This window comes from Chelmon rostratus, chromosome 1 (assembly GCF_017976325.1).
Source record: "Chelmon rostratus isolate fCheRos1 chromosome 1, fCheRos1.pri, whole genome shotgun sequence".
Lineage (NCBI taxonomy): Eukaryota > Metazoa > Chordata > Actinopteri > Chaetodontiformes > Chaetodontidae > Chelmon > Chelmon rostratus.
The window spans coordinates 25,187,252-25,209,891 of record NC_055658.1 but is presented as its reverse complement, the minus strand read 5'-3'; the positions used below and the strand labels follow the sequence as shown (position 1 = coordinate 25,209,891).

The 22,640-nt window shown below is 42.0% G+C and overlaps 1 protein-coding gene across 1 annotated transcript in view; it reads right to left on the bottom strand.

The window, feature by feature from the left end:
- The window catches only part of nav2a (neuron navigator 2a), a 105,605-nt gene that overhangs the window by 60,978 nt on the left and 21,987 nt on the right, over positions 1-22,640 (bottom strand). Inside the window, exons 2-7 of the mRNA XM_041943064.1 lie at positions 21,229-21,346; positions 18,177-18,229; positions 7,531-7,603; positions 6,301-6,544; positions 6,041-6,097; positions 3,102-3,235 (exon numbers count right to left, since the gene is read on the bottom strand). Of these exons, the coding sequence (XP_041798998.1) occupies positions 3,102-3,235; positions 6,041-6,097; positions 6,301-6,544; positions 7,531-7,603; positions 18,177-18,229; positions 21,229-21,346 (679 nt within the window). The remainder of the gene's footprint in view (positions 1-3,101; positions 3,236-6,040; positions 6,098-6,300; positions 6,545-7,530; positions 7,604-18,176; positions 18,230-21,228; positions 21,347-22,640) is intronic.

Genomic DNA, 22,640 nt, shown 5'->3' with positions numbered 1-22,640 from the left:
CCCCCCTAAAAACAAGAATTTTAAAATAGTGCCAATTTCACACCACATTAGCAAGATTCATTTCTAGTAGCAACAACAACAAACCAGTAAAACTGATTAAATGCCATATGTTCAATGCAGAGCTCAAGTTCAACATCTAAAACTCTAACCTGCAGTTTAATCTACAAGTGCATGCTGACAAACCTCATGAGTCCTGCAGATGTCCAGGAGGAACAGAGAAAGAAAGGAAAGGACAGGAGGAGATGGACAGGACAGGGGGAAGAGTCCAAAACCATGGCCAGCCATGCAGAGAGTGTAGCAGGAGCAGGAGGAGGAGAAGGAGGAGGAGTGTGGTGCAGGGCTATGGTAGAGAGGAGGGGCTTGGCAGCATGTCAACAACAGGGCAAGAAAGAGGGGGGGTTGACAAGTGATTTTCATCATAACTACTGCCAATCATACGGCGTGTATGTATGTATGTACACACACACACAGACACACACCTGTATGCCAGCAGCGTGAATTTACTTTGTTAATATAAACCGTTTTTTAACAAGGTTGATCTGATTTTTTGACTAACTTTCTGGAAAGTTGCGATACTACTGCTGCCAAGTATACTGCTACTACTACTACTATTACTACTACTACAACTATTACCATGTCTACAACCGCCACTACTACAACTACGACTTACTGGCTTTGTAGTAAAGAGTTATATATAACTATATAATTGATATCACTCTCACATCTGTACAATAAAAATGAAGCAACCAGCAGCAGCCAGTTAGCTTAGCTTAGCTCAAAGCAAAAAATCTCTGCTGGTTTCTTAGCAACCTCACAGCGACAAGAAGATGCCAGGAAGTCACTGGTAGGGCCAAGAAAACTGATAATCGTGGCTTTAACACTTTCTGTTCAGACTAAACAAACAAGACATGAATTGTTAATCAATGAGCTTCAGAGGTCAGAGCCAGGTTAGCTGTTTCCCCTTGTTTTTAATGCTGAGCTTTGCTAACTAGTGGCTAGTTGTAGCTTCATATTTAGCATGCATGATGTGATATCGATCTTACTAATTCTAAGCAAGACAGAAAATAACAATGTCTCCCAAAATGTTGGACTATCCCTTTAATACTACCACTAACGCCTGCCATATACATGTTCATAAACCCACACATGTGGCCAAAGACTGTCAACTAGAAACTCCCCCATCTCCAAGGGAGCTGCACATCAGAATAAGTGTCCCACAGTGCTGCTCGCAATGTTGGTCCCAGTTAATTTGTCACTATTTAAACACAGTCAACACACACTCTCTCTCTCTGACACACACACACACAGACACACACACTCTTCCTCTTTGTGGGCGGTCAGAATTCTCTGTCTAATGTAGGGTAATGAGTTTAGACTGTGAACACTAACACAGTCTATATAAAGCCTTGGCCCACTGAGTTGTGACAGAAGCTATTTCAACACTGGTCTAACTAAATATACTGCCAAACACTCAGTTTATTCTGCAGGACACCAACACTGTGTAGAATGAGTTAAACTGGGTCACAGCACTTTGGAATAAACTTGTGATTGTACAGTTTTGACTCAAGTGCAAACATACAGTAAGACAGAGAGCAGGTTTATTCTTGATTCTTAGGCGTAATCTTGCCGTTGTTGAATGTATCTAACATTAGCAGAGAGAGACCTGGTTATTTGTGCACTGACAATGTGAGGGGACTGACTGTTGGAGCACCTGGATAAACATGAAACCCTCCTGGTTGAATAATCAGCACAAAAGATGAACAAACATGTTGGAAAATATCTGGTTCAGTTATTAAAAGTCAGATGTACAAGCCTGTATGCATCAAAAACTTCAGCAACTCTGACTCTAAGCAGCACTTTATTACCAGATATCCACTCATCCAGCTTAAAGTTCTGCTGCATGTGTCACTAACAGCGAGCAGGAGGTAAAGATTACATGTTGTAAGAATTTGATAAAACACTCAGTTTCAATCACTTTCCTCTCAGATTATGGATCGATTTTGGATCAATTCAACAATTTTTGTGCAAATCTGACTGGTTCTATTGCAACAGCAGCTAAACCTCATGGGTACCGTAGTACTTATAGCTATTCACAATATTAAAGTGATAGAAAAAACAAGATTTCTCAAAAACAAAGCAGGAATAATTCTGATCCATCAGAATACCTAAAGGGAATTCTGATGGATTGTTTAATTTAGCCAAATGGGAGGAGGGTGCTGTTCTTACAGACTAAACACATCTTAAGTTTTCAGGATTTCTAGTCCTTTACAGGCCATATGAAAAAGTAAAGAAACAGCAGATTCTGAAATCGATGTTTCAAGATGTTGATGCCAAAATCTCAAACAAATTCAAAAACCAAAGCTTAATTGCCCAAAAAAGGTGAGATGGGAGCTGAAACTGGGCTACACCTACAGTAACCTCTCCACCTGCAGGGACGAACACAGACTGTGTACAGCAAGTGAATGGAGGTCTTGATAACATCTTCACTCACAGATCACAGCCTGTCGCCTCACCTTGTACACTGTCACGATGTCCCTAAAACAGGAACTGAACACAGGTCCAAAGGCAGAACTTGAGATTCTTCCCTACTTACACTGTACAAAACAATCAATGAGGCTGCAGTCAGACAGAACAGAGAGTTCTCTCCTCACGATGTTCAGAATTAAATGATAATCTGAACTGACCTTGCCAAAGGAGGCCATTTATTCTCTAAAAACATCTCAATTTTATGCTCACATATTCTTTGTTGTTTCCTCTTGAAAGGACACAGTTGTTTCAGCGCAGCGTTACATGCTGAAGGCTACGCGTTATCTCCTGGCACGGTTTTTAAAAGTTTCCCTTGGTCTCAAAGCAACAGAGCAAACTTGAAATTACCACTACGATGACAAAAAGCACCCCGAGGATTCACAGTCACCTTAAATCCGTCCTTAACACCTCAACAATAACAATTTTAAGAGCTGGAAGGTTGTTGTCTCTTTTTTATCTTTCACACACACAAACTCACACTTCTGCTTTTCAGCATTTACCAGGAGACCCCCTTGCAGTGTTTCCAAGTACACTATGTCACAGTGTGCGTGCATGCATGTGCGTGTGTGGCCTACCTTTGTTCAGGTGCGAGTTGGCTTTGGTCTTGTCACTGAAGCCCTGGCTGCGTCGGTTCCCAGCAGCACTGACTGAGCCTCTTGGAGGGATGTCACTGCCAGCAGTGGACACCCTCGCCATGGGGCCGGGAAGTCTGATGGAGGGAGAGAGAATGAGAGAGAATGAGAGAGAGAGAGAGAGAGAGAGAGAAACACAGAAGAGAAAGGAGGTTTACGGAAAACTTCTGAATATTTGATAGAAAGCCTTCATCTCACAAGCCGAAGGGACACATTCGTTATTGCAGGTTTATAACTCATTCTCCTGGGACAAGCACACATCCAGTCCACAGCCGATAAGGAGGGTAACTCTTAATTAGGACTGAGAGTACAGGGACCATGCAGGTGCTGCAGATTCATTACAGTAAGCGTTTTATGTGAACAGGCAGAAAACACTGCAAAGGTTAAGCGGCAGCTGTAGAGCCCTTTCGTCTTTTTGCGTTCACGAGGAACGTGAGCAGCAGCGCAAAGAGAAGCACAGCAAAGTGTGTCAGCATGATGCTAATATCTGCTGTTTCAGGCAGAGGCAACTGCTAATGACAAATTCATTTTCTGAGTAAAGGAAGGGCCAAAAGACAAAAAAGGCTTTGTTTTCTGTTTTCTGTCGTAGCATTATGTCACTATACAAAGTGAAGTGCTGGAAAATGATGAGCATCAATCTAGCTTTGTTTTCCACGTTGTGACTATGGAGTTGCAGCCTAAATAGACACCAAGGGAAGTTGATGGACCTCCACAGCGTTACTGAATTCATGATACAAACCTTTTGACCCTCTTTATTGATTTCCTTGGGGAAGAGTGCCCTCTTGTTGGGCAGCAAGGTCGAGTCTACCGCAAACAGAGGACTAAACTAAGCACTCAGCCACTCTGCTGCCTGGATCTTTTAGACTCTTTTTTAACAGTGAACGTTCCCTCGATGCATGTTTACATCTGACTCATCTTCAGTCTAAAGTGGCTTTAATTAGAAGATACAAGCAGGTTAAAAAAAATGCAAACTTAGCTATTGTCTGTGTTTATTGCAGCTCTCACAGCTTGGCCCCCACCTCCCTATATACACCTACAGTAATCTCATGGAGACAGATGAGCTCACAGCAGCATGGACATGTGTGAATGGGCTGGACAGGCTGACAGAGTGCGCGTCCCAGGGGAGCTGTGAGCTCAGCAGCCTCAGATTACATGTCCCGCTCCTTTATTTCCCTGCATGGATTAGACAGGATATACTGGCCACGGATAAACCTCGGTGAAATTTATGACACCTTGATTCCATATTGTGAGTCAATCTGTCGCCTTTGGTGAGGTCTGTGAGCCAAGCTGTAATCTAACCAGGCCGTGGCACACCGACTGCTAATGAAATGCTAATTCACCAGTGGCGACATCATCATCGTCCTGGGACTGTGAGGCGGATGCTGATAAACAGATTACAGCTCACTCTCTCTCAGCTCTTGTATAGATTATTGAAACTCTCATTTCCGGCATGCCATTCACTGTGACATTATTTATCTGGCCATTGCAAGGTAATAACTTTTACCACATAATTATCGAGAGTAGCCTGAGATCATCTGGCTTCCAATTATAGCAGGAGCTGTCTACTGCCTTCCCTCTTTGGACTGGCCGTATATAAAAGAAGTATTTGATGGATACCAAATTTTTACTCTCAAAAGACAATACAGGCAAAAATGACAAATAAACTAAATGGCAAATAAATATCCTGTTTAAACATCGGTTCTGAATCAACTTAAAACTTCAGGGAGGTATTTGTTTAAAAATGTGCTGCAGATGAAAGAGCAAGGAAGCCTTTCACTTGTGCTTCTTTGGGTTTGCTTGTCTTTTATAAAGCACATGTAAGAAATGCGTTGCCCGCTCTCCCGCTTGCAGAAAATTAAGGTTTTATGTCCTGCAAGATCTTCTGCTGATGTGCATGGGATCTCTGATTATCATATAAGCTCAATTACAGTGCACAAAATATTAGAATTTTAAGTAAATTTACTTATTTAAAGCAATTATTTTGTACATTTTTGAAGAAAAAAGTCATATTTGCAGTCTATGTGTCAATATTAATCAGCCCACCAAAAGCTCATAAACAAATACACCTGGCCTTTAATTGCAATATTTGCAAACCATGACAATTTATGCAAACCTGTCACCTCTTTAAAATCTATCTACTGTTAGGTAGATAGCTAACACTAAAGCATTTGCGATCATAAGAAGAGCCTCAATTCTTCATCTTGTAGTTACCCCCGTCGGCCAGAAGGTGGGGCCACTGCATTGCTTTGAAGAGGAGCTGGTGTGGGGCAGGTGTGATGCAAACAGAATGTGGGATGGGCAGCATGCAGAACCACATCCTAAATCCAATTTCAAGGCGTATCGTTGCATAGTACAACACTGCATGCTAAGAAAGAGGATAATGTGAACGCAAAAAGATCTGGGAGCATCACAGCAAATGCACACAGAAGCTAAATTTGACACATTGTCATATTACAGATGCACAATCCTGCCTGTCTCTGTTAAATATTAATGTCACATTATATGGGGGATGTGCTTGCCAAGCAAACCCACGCACACACAAGCACACACACACACACTTACTTAAGGGTTATCTAAAGGTCTTTCACAGCCCATTTAGCAGGCTCGCCAAATGAGGCGCGTTGCCAGACAGACAGGGGCGTCCGAAAACGGAGCCTGGAGATTTAGTTCCTATCTGCTCAACACTACCACTCATGCATATTAGATAGTGCTTGTAGTAGAAATTGCCCTTAATCACAGACAAAGACACAACATGAAACTAAATGTCATCCATGATTAGGGGCAATTTCTACCTGTCTTCTTCCAGGAATGACACGGGATGGGAGGTGTGGTGGAGGAAAGAGAGGGAGGAGCAAGAAAACAGAAAGGCAGAAGAAGCTGACCTAGAGGTCTTTTTCTGACCAAGGGAAAACTTGAGTAGTTTACTCTGAGACCCATCCCTAGAGGAGAAGAAAAGAGAAGAGAGATATGGAAGAGGACAGAGACAGAGAGGTCAAGTTTACAGTTATAAATGACAGGAAGTGTGAACAGGAAGATCGAGATGACAAAATGATGGATTAGAACAGCAGAAACAGCAAGAAAGTGAAGAATTCAGACAAACCCATTCACCTAGTTTTCCAAAGTTTGCATTAACTGGCCTCACCTAGACTGCATCTCGGCCTGCGCTGCTTTCTGGGCTGTGAGGGCGGGAGTCCCATGCGGAGAGTGGCCGAGCTGTGCCGGGGCGCTGCTCTGCTGGCTCAGGGGAGGGTGTGTGTTCTGGGACTGGGCGGTCGGTGGGAGAGAGGGCTGGGAGTTCTGACGCTGGGCCTGCTGCTGCTGCTGTTTGTAGCGGGACAAGCTGAAGAAGAGGCCGAGGATGGCTTTCAGATTACCATTCCGAATCTCTGTGGGTCCGGGAGAAGGACAATGTAGAGCGTTAAACAGGAAAAGGCAGATGAGGTGAAGAAGGAAAAAAGATGACAGATTAGGGCAAAAGATGAGGATGAAAGTTGTAGAGAAATTCTGTTACTTCAACCGTGCAAAATGACAGCTGCAGGGCTGTTCTGTGCTAAGAAACTAAAGCTACTAACATGCTACAGGACAGCACTGTGTCTACTGCTTTTATTGGCTTCCTTTATTGCCTTTACGTACTTACTCCTATTAAGCATCACAGACAGAAAGTCTCATTTATAACTATGCAAAGTAGGCCGGCCATGTAGTCCAAACAAAACTGAATGAATGAATGAATGAAGGTGTCACAATGAACTGACTTCATGTTGCAGCGAGTACACTGGTATTGTTTTGCAAAGCCATATTCAGCCGCAGCATGAAACACAAGGCATCTGCGGTCTGCTGCCGGCTTCAGCTCCCTAACATATCAGACTTGCATGTTTTTGGACTGCAAGAGGAAATACTTGGAGAGCATGGACTCCTTACAGAATAAAGAACTGGCCCTGTGTCTTTCATGCTGGGGGACGTCACTGTCCACTGATTCACTGCACAAAGATAACACCAGTAGTATTAGTACCATTACTATTACTGTTCCTGTGTGAAAAATATGATGTGAGCATTAAAGCTGACATCAATCTTTTAGATGTAGGCCACTTTAAACACTGCTCTATTGTGAACTTTCTGGTACATTAGTTCTATATTTGGTGTAATCAGCCCCTATTGAGCCTACATGCTTTAATGTGTAGTGTCTGGCATTAATGTAGTGTGTCCTGGCAAAAGAGCTTGCCAATAAAAAGGACTCAATAGATCAAGTTGCCATTTCTTTATCTTATTTCCCTAGCACAAAGGACATTTGTTCAGTAGATAGGCCTGTCCTGGCCTTGGTTTGCGTTTACCTCTCTCGCTCCAGTGAAAGCAGAAGTGTAGGAGTCCAGCTTACCCTCTGAAGACAGACCCTGGATGTTGACTCCTTTGGCTGCCAGGAAACTGAGGCAGGCATCAATGTTCTCAATCTGGACAGGGAGACACATACACACAGCTGTGAGACACTGCAGCCTGCACATTTCCATTTGAATTTGCATATTTGTATAATGTGAGGAAGCATGCCGGTTGTCTCTTGCACGCTTCTCCTGAGAGCATGATGGCAAAACTGGAAGTGAGCGTCTGCAAATCAATCTAGAAAGGAAAGCTGGCAGCACAAAATGTACTAACCTGTTTGTTTTTGAGTTTTTAGAAAAGAAGTGCTGACACTGACAAGGCTGAAAACATTGGGGTGACAGATCGTACATCCTTCTATATTCATTGATTTGATAATGTTGGACCAATGAAGAACTGGCTACAATAACATTTGTTTTTATTTCCTTTGGCAGTAAATACAGATTTCATACCAGTACACATACATTTGAAAACACTCAGACAATACTTTCACCGGCTAAGGCCTCACAATCCTCTAAATGTATTGCATTTGGATCCAGCTCTGAATCCAAATGCACATAAGAAACAATCATACTGATTCACTGATTTTTGGAGGCTGTATGAATATATCAGGCTCTGTTAAAGGATGATTTGTGCAAAATTTCAAGCAAGTCAGATTTACAAGCATTTAAAATATATCATATTGTAGCACTAACTATAGATGGAATACCGTCAAGCTGTGCGCAGAATTGCTCAAAGCAGATGCATCAGCTACAACCCATCACAGGAAAATGGTATGTGATATTAAAATTGGCCAGATGGCGCCAGTCAAAACAAGATTCAAATCAAGAAGACCTTCAACAGCAGAGTAGCAGAGAATCAAACAATCTATACCGGCTAAGTTGCTATGACAGCAGCCATGGCAACCTGAGCAGACTGCTGAGCTGTCACTGGACTGCGCCAGGATTTGATAGGCAGACAGGCTTTGTTTAGAGCCCATGTGACCCATTATACACCAAGCCTGCTGGCTGGCCCACGTAATCACAAAGCAAACCACATAAAACAAGTCATCAAGCCGAGGCACCGCAGATGAATGGGCGATCAAAGTTTACCAACTGTTGTTTTCGATGAGCAAACGCACCAGGTACAACAGAAAAGATATCAATATGGCCCAGCCGGTGCTCTCTCATATTACATAGGGGTAGACTATAGAGTAAGGTGCACTCCAGGCAAGGCAGTTAACTAAAGAATGGACTGTGAAATGGACATTTAAAAGCATTTTACAGTATGCACAAGGGTTAAAGAGGTGCTAAATCTTTTTCAGCATGACATTTATTACAAGTGAGGGTAGATTTATAACAGTGAGGGTAATCTGCCACAATGTACTTACAGCAAATGCGTTTTGAAAGAACAACAGCTCAAATATAATCTCACAGGCGAGGGAGTGCAGATATATTCCAGTGATACTCCAAGTGGTTTCTAAACTAAAATACATGTGAACTGTGTCCTTTGTAAACGAGGCCGGGTGTGGGCTGCAACCGGGAGGGTCCCGCTCACTAAAGATTAATGACATGATTACACTTAATATGCAGGGACTAAATATAGCTTGACCTACGGCTCCCTCTGTGGTTCTTCTGTAAGGAAGTATCCAGCTGTGAGGTGCGAAGCTGAAATAAAAGCTCATTTACATCCGCCTCTGATAAAATATGTTAACGTCCATTACTGTACTACTATTAGTCACATCCTCGAGCATGGTACTATTAGTTTAAGTCCAGTATCTGTCTATCTATATATATTTGAACCTATTATCATAGTATTAGTTTCATACACACATACATCCACAACTGTATTGCTGTTAGCTGCATCTGCTAGCATTTACTATTGGTTACTGTTAGTTTCATCCACCACTTCACTTGTACCTTTACCATTGAACCACACTGTTTTTAATCAATTGACTACTCGAGCACTACTGTTTATTCTACTTCTAATTTTAGCTCTACATATCTGAGCCATGTTAGTGTGTGGAGAGGCCGGCGGATTTCGGGTCACTGATTGAGTTGAAGCAGCAGTGCTGCCCCTGCTGTCATTTCCGTAACCTCTGACCCCAGAAACAGCTGTTGGAGGGGCTGGCATATGTTGTCCTTTGAGGTGATACAGCAGAAAACTGAGGAACAGCAGGAATGCAGACTATTGCCCTCTCCAAATACCACAGGCTCCTTAAAAATAAACCTCTCTGAAATACCCCTCAAACCTAACCGACATACCCAGGGACTTTCTTTAATACCCCTGGCCTAAACTTCATCTGAGTGACTGAACCACTCCCCGACTGCCCCGAATTCCCTGGTAGAGTTGAAGTTTAAATAGCAGCAGCCTGCAGAAAACATGCTTCATTAAGATACCCCATCACAAATGCCAGGCCTGTCCTGCTGAGATGCTCCCAAGCCCCGCCTCTCAGGGGGTATAAATACTGAAACCTCTCGCTATTTAAAACCTGCAGGGACCAAAACTGTGAAAACGCAGAGGAACACGCTGCTACGACAATCTCCCATCAGCCACAGAACCCGAGATCTCATCCAGTCTGGTTTTAATCGGAATCAGCTGTGATTTGTCCCCTAAAAATCCTCCTTGTGCATAATTTTATCATTAAAAATTTGTTTTTGAGGTGTTCGTATCGTGTTCATATGGTCCAGGGCTGTACATATAATTGCAACATCCTCTGGTTGAATCCAGCTGGGGACCTTTGTTGTGTCCCTCCTCCCTCTCCCTTCATTTCCTGTCACCACTCGACTGCCAGCTATCAAAAATATGGGCAAACTGTTTAAGTAAATACACTATTTGATGATGTCATTCTGGGTTCACAGAATATCTGATGGGCTTTTTTCATTAAAAATCACAATTTTGAATTATCAATCACTGCATCTAAATCAATCATTGATCTTAACAAATCAATAAAAGAGCAACAATCGATTAACTGATGCATTAACCTACAACTAAACTAAACTGTTAGTTGCAGGCTTACTGAAGGTGTCACATTTAACCAGCCATCAAAAGAAATAAGAAAACTGTACCACCAAAGAACAAACTGAACCCACAAGCATGTATCACTAAGCTGTTTTCTACTTTCTGTAAAAGTCCTTTTTGGTTTTTATGTCCACCTTCCAGGCTCATTACTCTTCTGTTCTCCACAAACAACTGTGCTGAGACAGATGGATGAATGAGAATATACTCAAATAAAAGTAAAGTGACACAAAAGCAGTCAAAAGAGCAATACCACCTAATCAAGAGAAGCCTGAAGAGAATACTCTTGTTCATTTCCCCTACTGGTGATCAGAACAAAACACCTCTAAACAAGCCCAGACAGAAATCCGAAAGAAATCCTCTCCAACCCTGAACGACACCACCGGTGGCTCCTACCTGCCTGGATGTGTGATGTGTCCCTGCAGTGTGACTGCTCTGCCTGACCTCACACCTCCACCCAGGCCACCGTCGCCTCCTGCTCTGCTGCGGCTCCCGGCAGCGGCACGGGGCTGGCCAGCCAACAGCCGTCTGAGTAAACACTTCTCCCCATCACGAGGATGCTATTGTGTGTGTGTGTGTGAGACAGAGAGAGAGAGAGCGAGAGAGAGGGAGGGAGTGTGTGTGAACAAGTGCGTCTGAAGCCGGATCTGACAGATAGGAGCTTTTGAAGACTGATACTGAAGCCGATAGTTTTAAACTAAAGTTCCTGATAGCAGATCTTAAGCTATGATTTTTTTGTATGTTAATTTGCACCTCAAAGATATGACATGTAATGAGTTTTTGGCCTGAATTTTATTCTTGTCAAAAAAACCTTCGAGACAGCACCAAGGGGTGCAAAGTCTAAACTCAAACTATGCCGACTGTTGCACATAAAACCAAGATAGACACTGAGCTATAAACACAAACCTGAGTGAAGACTTCTTTGACCACACAACAACAGCTAGTCCTACTTTAGAGTTTAAACTCTGGGATTCACATCTTTAAATTTGACTTGAGTCTTATTGATGATGATAGCAATGTAGTCGCAAACGTTATTGCTGAGTTCTGGGAACAAGGCGACATTGTTACAACAAGAAACACAAGCAGACAATCAGTAAACAGGCCGACAGCTCAGCCAGATTATCTAAACCACTTTATTTGGAGGTTTTCATTGTGTACGTGGCTCAGGTGTTCACTTCATCTTTCATGACTTCTTTATGAATACTGAAAGGCGCAGTACAAATAAATATTACTTAGCAACTAAAAGCGAAAGTAAGCACACCAATATGTCGTTATCAATGAATTATTGCACTGGCACATGAATAGAAGGTTAAAGCTGAACCAGATAGTGGTCTATAAACTGTGATAGATGTTTACAACCGACAGTTTGGGTAATAATTTTACTGTTCACCTTTGTTTTCTCCTCCACATAAGTTTGGCTGTTCATGTAAAACCCGTCTGATCATCTGACGGCTTGCATTTTTGGTCCGTATGACTTGACTTTAATGATGTCAGCATGTTCCCAGAGGTTAACTAAAATAAGACCGACGCTGTAATAAATTGGGATTATTCTTTCAATGGTGAATTCAAATTCTTCCTGGTCTGATCAGGAAGAAACCTCCTTCACACTGTCTAAATAACATTATTGGCTCGTATCTGATATTTCTGATAAACCCGATATTGGCCCGATAATTTGCAAAGTCTGCTCTATCAGTCTGGCTCTGGTGTGACGACACCAGCTTCATTGCCGTGAGCGCGCCGTCATTTGATTTTCTGACTGTTGGGTCTTGTGGAATCTGATCACATAACAGGGTTGTGAGAAAACCTGTTGTGATGGTATGTGTGTGTTTCTGCGCGTGCGTGTGTGTGTGTGTGTGTGAGTTAAATCTGTGGTTAAATCTGCTCACATATACTTTCACTCTCAGGAGGTTTCACAGATTACAGTTAGTTGCTCATCTGCTGAACTTTGACATCTACCTCAGTAATTCTCTCTCTCTTTATACTGAAAAATGTATGCAGAGGTTGCAACACCTCAGAGAAGCGCCGGTTTTCACAGGTCATTAATAAAAAATGATGCTCCGCCAGCTTCGACACACACCATGATGCAAAATTACACACACCAATTTCAGGCAGCGTATTCTGTCTCCTGCAAATGCATTTTTATAGACTTGCTGTAGTGCGTCTTTATTCCTGTCTGGTATCACTTTACATTCACATGCATTTTATGTTTTAATGTATCTTAAAATTGGTTCTTATAAGTTTTTATTGTTATCTCCTTGAAAGATTTATCATTCCTTATTTCTGTTGTTGATTTTCCAAATTATCCTCAGGCAGACAGAAAAAAAAAACACAAATAAAAACAATAATTTCCTCTGGCTACATCAATATTTCCCTGCTGAACTGTGTACAGAATAATTAAGGCAAAGCTGCTTCAATTTGCTGTCAGAAAAGCACCTTTGGGTTGGGACTTTGCTTGTTCAGGAGGCATTTATGAATCTATTTTCATTGAAGAGAACCCATGTTTTTTTTTTTTTTGAAAGGTTGATGTTTCTGGAATAATTTCTTCTAGAATTTACTGTTGTGTCATATCTCCTATGAATAGGCTAACTGTTACTGCAACAGATGACTGAATTATGCAACAAATGAACACAGTGCGTCTGTGTGTACTGTACTCATGAAAACATCATCATTAGCTTCACAGTGGTAGCGTTTGTTGCACGGCTGTTGAATTGAACTGCATTATTCAGCCAAGTTTTTCTGTTATTTTGTCCAGCCCTTTCAGGTGCTGTTTCTTTGTTGCCCATGGCTTGGAAGCCTTCAGGTGGAGGATGGACTGTCTTCAGGGCCACTACACCTCAGCGTCGTCTAAAATAAGGATTTGAGCTTTGGTATATTTGGTTGCATAGAAACAGTTTGTTTGATTCTCACTTGTTTCCAGTCCATCATGTGATCATCAGAGTTCTGACCAGCTGACACAGTTGGGGATTTCTCTTTCTCTCACACACAGAAAGTACCACTCCCTTTGATCAAACATTAACCAGCCTGCTGAATCATTAATACAGCACATTTTGGGTCTTGTCCTGCTTATCTGTGTAAAGCTTTACCATCTACAAAAACACTCAAATTCATCTGCATGAAAAAAACCCACCAGTCTGAATCTGTGATCTTCACTGTGCACGCTTCTGACTAAAACCACACAGGCATCGATGTGACTGTGTGCACTCAGGTTAAGTACTGGGTGTGCTCCGATCAGGTTAAAAACTGGGCGGCAATTTTGAGTGACACTGCACCTGAAGCTGAAACAGAAGGTTAGCGATAAAGAAAAGCTCCCTTGTTGAGCCACTTTAACACACAACCACAGAGTATCAGCAAAGAGCCAGTCATGAAGAGGCAGAGCTGAACATTCCTCTGTGGCTGTTGATGTTCCCTTCAGTGTGCTTTTCATCAAGCTCATTAAACACCTGACCCTGCTGGTTTCTACCTGTGTGGCTGTCTGTCACTCTACCTTCTGAGCTCTCCAGTAGAAAATACGCAGGTTGGAGAGGATAAACCAGTCCAGCAAGCAGGGTATTAAGAATACAGGTCATTTTTAAACCCGAGAGTATGTCCAAGAAACAAGACGAAAGAAACCTATAAAATAAAATAAAAATCCAGAATCTGTTACTCTCCCTCTCCTCCACTGTATAAAATAGAGAAGTGCAGCCTACAGCATTGCATGGCTAACTTTGTAAACATATATGTAATTGATAATCTACACATTTATAGTGAAAATAATAGAGCTGCAATGATTATTCAATTATCAACTATTTTGATAATCTATTAATTGGTTTTCAGCTATTTTTTTAAGAAAAAAGTAAGTTCTTGTTCTTTCTCCTCTATGACAGTTATTTGGGTTTTGGACAAAACATGACATTTGAGGACATCGTCTCGGGCTTTAGGGAAACACTGATTGACTTTTACACCATTTTCTGGCCTTTTATAGAGCAAACAACTTACTGATGAATCAAGAAATGAATCGACAATGAAAATATTAATTAGCTAGTGGCCCTAAACAACACAGGAGTGAAGTTTCCAAAATCTCATCTGCTAAGGGCCATGAGATGACGGAATTTAATTAAATGTAAATACAAAAAACAATTTCTCACTTTTAGCATCTGGACACTCAACATGGCGCCAGTATTCATTTGAACTACTTTCTTGCAGTGAAACAGCCCCTTTAAATTTTGCTTAACCTCAAAAAAGTTGGCTCATAGTATCTGAAGTAAAAAGTAAATGAATCCATCACCGAGAACCAAACCGAACGAAATGATGAAATGTTTGGCAGTGGTGATTGATTTCCCAGGCCTCAGCGAGTGAAATCTAGTTAGTTTCAGAAACTGTGTCTTTGGGGTGTTTGGACGAGACGCCCCGTCAGTGTTTACTTGTGTGTCTCTGTGTGTGCTCGCTATCCTGTGTGGTTTTAACAGCTCAGTGTCAAATCAACACACACACAGAGCCTGACCGGGTGGCAAAGGAACGACCCGATGACGGGGGTCCGTTTAACGAGGATGTGACAGTTGTAAAAACAGCCTCTGACTTTGGCCTGGATAGCCAGCATGCTAATCAGCTAGCGCGAGTGTGAGGTGAGAGTTCTGAGGTCTATTCCACTGATGGAACTTATTTCCATGTTTATTCGTTTAGAAACGGAGGTTAAGTTAAGTGGTGGTAATTGGCAGCAGCTTTGGAAGCTTTGGGGGTTTGAAAGCAATGAAATAAAGTGCAGTAAAAGTGGGCTCTCATACTCCTCCACCCCAGCTGCCAACTCAACTCTCAGGACCTGATTGTGTTTTGTGTGTGTGTGTGTGTGTGTGTTTGTTTTGACAGCACTACAACACACAAAGCATGCATTTGCATAATGACTGTGATTGCACCTGCCCTTAGCACTGCTTGAGTGCCTCAGATTTTGCTTTAAAGCTGACAAACCTACTGAGATTATACGCAGCGATCCAAAAATACTCACATACACACACAAGCTGCAACATCTGAGCGTATAAAAGCACATTTTGACAGCCGTTAACAAATAAACAATATCACATTGCTTGAATGCACACACAAGAAAACATTTTTTGTCTGTCAATCACAGGAATATTATATATTTGGAACCACTTGATTAGTCTCAGAAGTATCCTGCAATTTTCAGAATTTTGCAGGATTGTGGGATATCTTCTTGTCTTTAACGACTAAAGACATCATTTAATGACGTGCTGTGTTTGAAATCAGAACCGCACAGAGACGCCCGGACCACTGAGAGCAAAGAGTTCAACACGCTCAATTACAGGCGACTGAGGGGCATAATCAGCGCTAATGGTAAAGACCTGACTGATAATGAGTGGGACAGGGTCTATAGAGGGAGCTGAGCCATATTCAAGTGTGTAGTTTCTGGAGAGGAAAAGAGAAACATCCATAGCAAATCAATATTCAACAGAGGTGCATGAAGAGGAAGAATTGGCTAAATTAAACATGTATTGAGGATGATTTGGGTTTACAATCTGCAGTATGGAAATGAATCAAGTTTTGTTGGTCCTTAACTTTTTACAGGGTTACTGGTAAAGACACCTGTAATCCAACTATGAAGACAAGGCTTTTCAAAAGACTGGAACCTGCTAAACATTCCCAAACTGACTGACAGGTTTTCTAAATACACGGAGAGTAAATAATGATTAATTCCCAAAGGGATTTCTGATAGTGTTGATGCTTTTGCATTATTATTCTATCACCACAGCTCAGAATAACATGAGGCGACTTTGTGACGACAACTGAAACATAAATTCTGCCGTATGTTCTCTTTTACTTGCAAAATTATCCAAACACTGTTAATTAGCTCAGAGCAAATTAGAAATGGAACACTTCAGCCAGATGGGCCTAATGAGACATTAACTACTCGTCTCTCGTCTCTGCTTTGGCCGAACAAACAGTCCAACGTTACTTTTAACTGTTTATGTGAACAACATATTCATAACAGCTTCTTCTAGCAAAAATGCTTTTATATAATACATAATATGTGATTAATGTATATATTTCACCTCCTTGAACATCAGCTTTTGTTGTTGCTACAACAAATTTCCCTGCAAATCTAATTTAATTTTAACTACTTCAGTGATGGTTCTGATGATGTTTGTAGCTGATAGGAAAAACCCAGAGTTAACAGAATCAGTTGATAATAACCAGCTTTGTACCAGTTAGCCATCACGATCACCAATGCACTGCAAAAAGTGAAATCTGAGTAAGATGAATGATCTTAAATCAAGACAGTTTATGCTTGTGTTTGTCTGACATGATTTATCTTCTGACTGAGATTTTATTACTGGTTATGAGTAACTTAATGCTTGAAACTAGAAGTTAGAGAATTACACAGCTACAAAGTACAAATCCTTCTTTAGTCAAAATTTCTTTGTATCCAGACAAATGTATTTGTTTTCAGTCTGGTTGCACTACGTTTTGGACAACTATGGGTTCTTTGAGTAAAGGTATTTTTACTTGCTCTAAAAATCTTGGTAAGTGAAGCTTTCCTGTTCTGTTGGCAGATAATTTTATGTTATTGGCTTATTTTAAGTTATATTCCCCCAATTTTATTGCTTTGTTTTTTCTTGCTTTTCAGAGCTGAGTTTTTGCACAGTGTATTCAGTGAAGCCAGCTAACCCTCAGAGAACCAGACTAGGTTGTACTTGCTTTGTGGCACAGATCCCAGCTTTATATTTTCACTTATGATTAATTAAGATAATGAATAAGGATTCTGACTGATGAGCTAAGTATCTATGAAGGTGGTGAATTTTCCATAAAACACCAAAACATAAAACATGGCTGAACACAGAAACAGACATCAAAACATGAAAACAAGCTATAAAATACTAAAAAAGCACCAGAAACAGGATGTCCTCAAAAGTACAGTAATATGGGTCTATGTGGGTAATGAAGAAGGAGAGTTCAGGGATCAGCTGTGCTTCCACCTCCTCCTCAGTTGTTAACTGTGGGTGTGTATCTCCCTCTCTGGTGCTCGGAGAGGCTTCAGTAGTCTGGCTGGTGGCCAAAAATAGCCCCCTCAGCTGGCACACTGGCCCAATTTACGGCCCTTCACATTCAGCCGAGGGCAGCCCTGCCCAGGGCGCTCTCGGCTCATTTCCCACACAGAACACAAAACTGTGACAACACTGGAATCACCACCAGCAGCGTCACAAAGGAAATCCCACTTACATATTTGCTAAATGTCACTGACGACAAAATCACATCATCACAAGCGGCTGTAAACGTTTTCTTTGTCATCAGAGCTGATGCTCCCTGCCTGCTTTCACTCCTGGAGATGAGGGGAATGCTGACTCCTTTGCAAGTGTAATAAGATGAGGCAAAACTGGCCCCAAAACCAAAGCCTGTGATGCTTTCAACTGAGCGCCAACTGCCAGAAGTCTGAGCCAGAGGTTTCACGGACGGCAGCCCGCGAGACCGCGAAAGTAAAAATAAATGGAGTAACCATTCCCATCTACAACTGTTCAGAAGTGACTTATGCACCACAGCTTCCAGCGAGGGCCACAGGAGCCGATGAGATGGGACATCAGAGGTGTGTTACCACACACACAGACACACACACACACAGGTAAATTTCACAACATTCTGCCAAAACAAACACGGAAGGTCACTTACCATCTGAGAACGGCTCTTGGGACAGCCATTGATATCGTCAATCTTCTCATTGGCTGAGGAGAGACAGGAAGAGGAGGCAGAGACAGAGAGATAAAAGAGGAGAGAATGAAAACTCCTTTCAGCCGTGTTTGGTAAATGCAATCCTCTCTTTTCTTTCCAGTGGAGATCCCTGTGTGTGTGTGTGTGTGTGTGTCCCACACACTGACTGACTGAGGAGAGCAGAGGTGTTCAAGCCGGTGACTGGGACCCCCCCCTCCTCTACCCACCCGCCGGGACATGAAACACTATCTGGTCACAGCAAATGGGAAGGGGCCGCCGGGGGTCCGACCGAGATGTGTGCTGTGCTGCTTCTTTTCAAAGGGGGCGTGTGCGTGTGTGTGTGTGTGTGTGTGTGTGTGGTGTCAAAAGATTCCTCCCTTCTATTAGAGGCCCAGCCCAGAGCAGCTGAGACACGGCCGTCAGCTGACAACTGTGCCAACAGCACGGCCTCCTACATCAGGAGGCACGGTGAGGCCCACGGTGCAGCTCCATCTCAGGGCCACATATCGCGCCACCTACCTCGCGAGAAAACACTCCTCTTCCTGTCAGGTGAATAAATACGCAGTGTCTTTTAATGTGTGCTTGTCAACTGCCTTCTAATACACACATACACTTAGTGGATTCAATGGACAGTCATAACCAGGCTTTTTAAAAGTGGTTTTATGGATCTTGACCCCATAAAACAAACTCGTGTGGACTTCTGACCCTCGTCAGAGGTTGCATATAAGCCACATTTGGAAGTGAGATCTCAGTGACTTTGCAACAGCAAACAAGTTTAATAAAGTTAAATAAACTTAATGAGGCCAACTGAAAGGTAAATACGTTCAATTTATTTTTCTTCCGTCAAATAACTTTTGACTTTGATCAGTTTGTTTGACTCAATCAAAAAATATCAGAAAAGCTGACAGGTAGCTGTAGCCACCTTCAATACACTTTATAAACAAAATGACCCTGTCTATTAACTGGGACATCAGTAAAATAATGATTGCAGAGGAGATGTTAGAGATTCTAATGATCTTTTGCAAATTTATTTTTTTAAATGTCTCATGATGTTTGATACATTAGCAAAAACATGACATATATAAAAATATTGTAGCTACTCTGTGATTCTGAGATATTTGAATAAAATAAATGTTCCCAAAATAAAAATAATAACAACCAGACACAAGACTAGGAGCTGAAGACTGAGCAAAATATCTTAAAAGGTCAGAGATCAGGCTGAAATTCAAACTTTATGGGTGACCTGGATGTGATCTGGAGGTTTCCCTCTTCCAAAATCCTGACCCTGAATGTGTGCTGATCAAATAGCGAACCGTGTGCCAACTCAGGGCCCAGAATGGCTGCTCCGACACCAGCAGGCTGCTCCGGTTTCACCAGTGACGGTGTGGTTCAAAAGTTTTCCCGGTGGACATGGGCAGCAGGCAGAAATGCAGGACAGAACAGGTGAATGGATTGTTCTGGTTCATGTTGTTTTAATGTGACAGCAGAGCAGCAGGAGTCAGCTGTCGGAGTGTATATATCATATGTAGTCCCCATCTTTGCTTTCCAGCATCCATTCAAACACCAGTGTTTCAACAGTATTGTTTCCTCATCACATGCATATACACTCACAGAACTTTTAGTTACTGCAAGTATTTCAGGAAAGTATCCACTACAGCAAGCTGAGTTACTCTGTGGTCCTCATTCAGGAATGCAGGACTGACAGTTGCTGTAGTTGAAGCAACTACACTTCTGGAATAATCAGAATGACCGTCAGAGCCAACATGATGGCAGGAAGGTGGAGACAGTGCGTAAAGCTATGTATAGGAGGAGGAGACCCTGGAGCATGAGATGTAAATTTACATTTTACATACAGTCTAAAATGCCATCTGATACCCGCAAGCCTGATCTAGAGAATCACATGCAGCAGCTACAGTACAGACCGAGAAAAGGGAGACTCTTTCCTGTGCAGGATGAAGCTGTAGGAGCGACAGGAAGCGTAAATCTGGGTCAGAGACAGAGGGGAAGAGCTGGGAGCAGAACGAGTCAGTGACATGCTGAGTCACCGGTCAGCTGGTGTCGGCCTGCTACAGCCTCAGGGTTGTCAGCAGATGAAATGACAGGCTGAGGACGGCTAGACGAAATGACAAGACCGATGACGACAGAGACGAGCGCGAGGGGTCAAACACACAGAGGAGCAGCCCACAATCACAGCCCACACCAGGCTGAACATCTTCATAGTTCTGCTGTCATGTGAACACATTACATCATACAAAGTACAAACTTCACATTTAGGTTCTGGGACACTTTGAAAACACACGTGAATCTGTTTTAAAATGCATATAGGTCAATTTGAAAATGAGATGAATTTCATTATGCCCTGAAAAGTTGATTTACACATGTCACCAAACCGTGTCAGTATACCAATAAAAGAGGGCCTGTAACTAAAATTTAGTAGAAGACAACTTGCAGGTAATTTATCATCAGCTCATAATGATATTTCATTTCCTTATTTTGTGTTCAGACAAATTTCTGTTACTTAATAACTTTCAGTAAGGATTACACAATTCATTCATTGTGAGGAACTTTAAATGTGACCACAAGCATGTTTTTCTTTGTTTCAGAGTGAGAAAGTTTTTGAAGACAACAAGCATCTTACTTCTTCAAGTTCACTCATGAGCTTCAAAGCAAAAACTGAAAAATTACTAATTTCAAGAATAATGGCGTTTTGTCCTGATTGCACCAGCACACTGCAGAACAAATCTATCCAACTGTGCACGAGGAGATAAACTCATTGCATGACTCGTACGGAAATTGACAGTCTTGCATGAGATAATAGAGTTAAAGGGTTTCAATCTGTAAAATCAACTCTGTCTTGCAAAAGAAAAGCTTGTTATTTCATTCATGTGTTCAGTAAAGGTCAGCCACGTCTTTAAAGTAACCAGTGACATGTTCACATTTTTTTCCAGCAACCACATGATCAGCGCCGTCTTTCTTTTGCAGATTTTTGGAATCGAATGTGACTTTTCCTTACCTACGACCTGTATGATCTCAGCCAGCAGCACGCCGTCAGTGACGTCTGTTTGCAGGTCCTTGATCAGACGCTTGTGTCCTGACTTGGCAAGGTAGTGGTTGGCCCAGTCCGTGTAGATCTGCGGTCAGACACAAACACAACCACGGCGTTCATTAATGAGCCAAAAACAAAAATGTAATCCGGTTCAAAGCAGGGGAAACCCCCTTCAGGTCATCCACGTGTTTCAAACTCCATAAACACTTGAAAACTACAAAAGGTATAAATGGTTGAAGCAAATTTACGACTCTAATAAAATAACAACATGGTTGAATGGGAGCAGAGTAGCCCTCTTTCTTTTGTTGGGACTCCGATCTGGCATATATCCGCGTGGTATTCAAATTGGGGCCATTGTGCTCAGCCAGGGCATTCATCTCAGAGCGCACGGCGGCTGTTTTCAATGGGCCATGCTGACATCACTCTCTGGGGACAGAAAAGACCCTTCACTGCCTGGGGGGAGGAGAGGAGGGGGGCAGAGCAAGCATCTGAATAATCTGAATAGCTTCCTTCATAATTAGTCGCCAAACTCTTTCTCTTTTACTCCCTCTCATCAAGAAAAGTGAGTTTCTATTTCTGGTGAGATTTTAAAAAAGGCACACAAAGGTTGAAGAGAAGGTGCAGAGAAAATTATTCCTAATAAAGAAGAAGTTATTTTTGACAATCTGAAAGCTTGAGAATCCATCTTGATTTGCAGCATCACTAGGCTTGTCTGTAAACTGCAGAGACTCTGTTTGAGTGTAACTTCAGAGCGGTTTCACCCCCACAGGGATCTGGAACATGTGCGACAGCTCGGCTAAATAAAGACACCTCTCCCTCTATGTCTCACTCGTGTTTTCACACAAACACCAAAACTGTTGTTGCCGGTCTGGTGAAAAAGATGACAGAGGGAAGACGATTGGTTTGTTTAGCAACAGGGTTAACTGTCGGCTTTCTGGTTCCTTACACTAACAGCGGTGCGGCAAAAATCAAACAAATTACTCATAGCGATGCATCTTTATGTTCAAAATGATGAAATCCAGACGGAACACAGAATCTAACAGTCTGAATATGTCTGTTTCTACAACTGAACATTGTTTGTAAAATTCAAAACATTTTCAGTGCAAGGAAAAAAAACCCATCTCCACTCACTTACAATTCTCCTAAAATATGTAAGCCATGATTAAAAATCAGGTCAAGCACAGGGGAGAAATCTGGTTACTGACTGCATGTATGCACAGATTTTACACTAAACTTGCTACTATACTTTGCATAACCATGCTGTTTGATTCCCTGTGTAAACTTAGTTCTCCAGCTTCCTGGTAAACTTTCTCAAGAATGTCAGCTTTTCTCTCATTACAGTGAAATTCAAGTGCACATGTTAGCAGCGATTGAGTGCA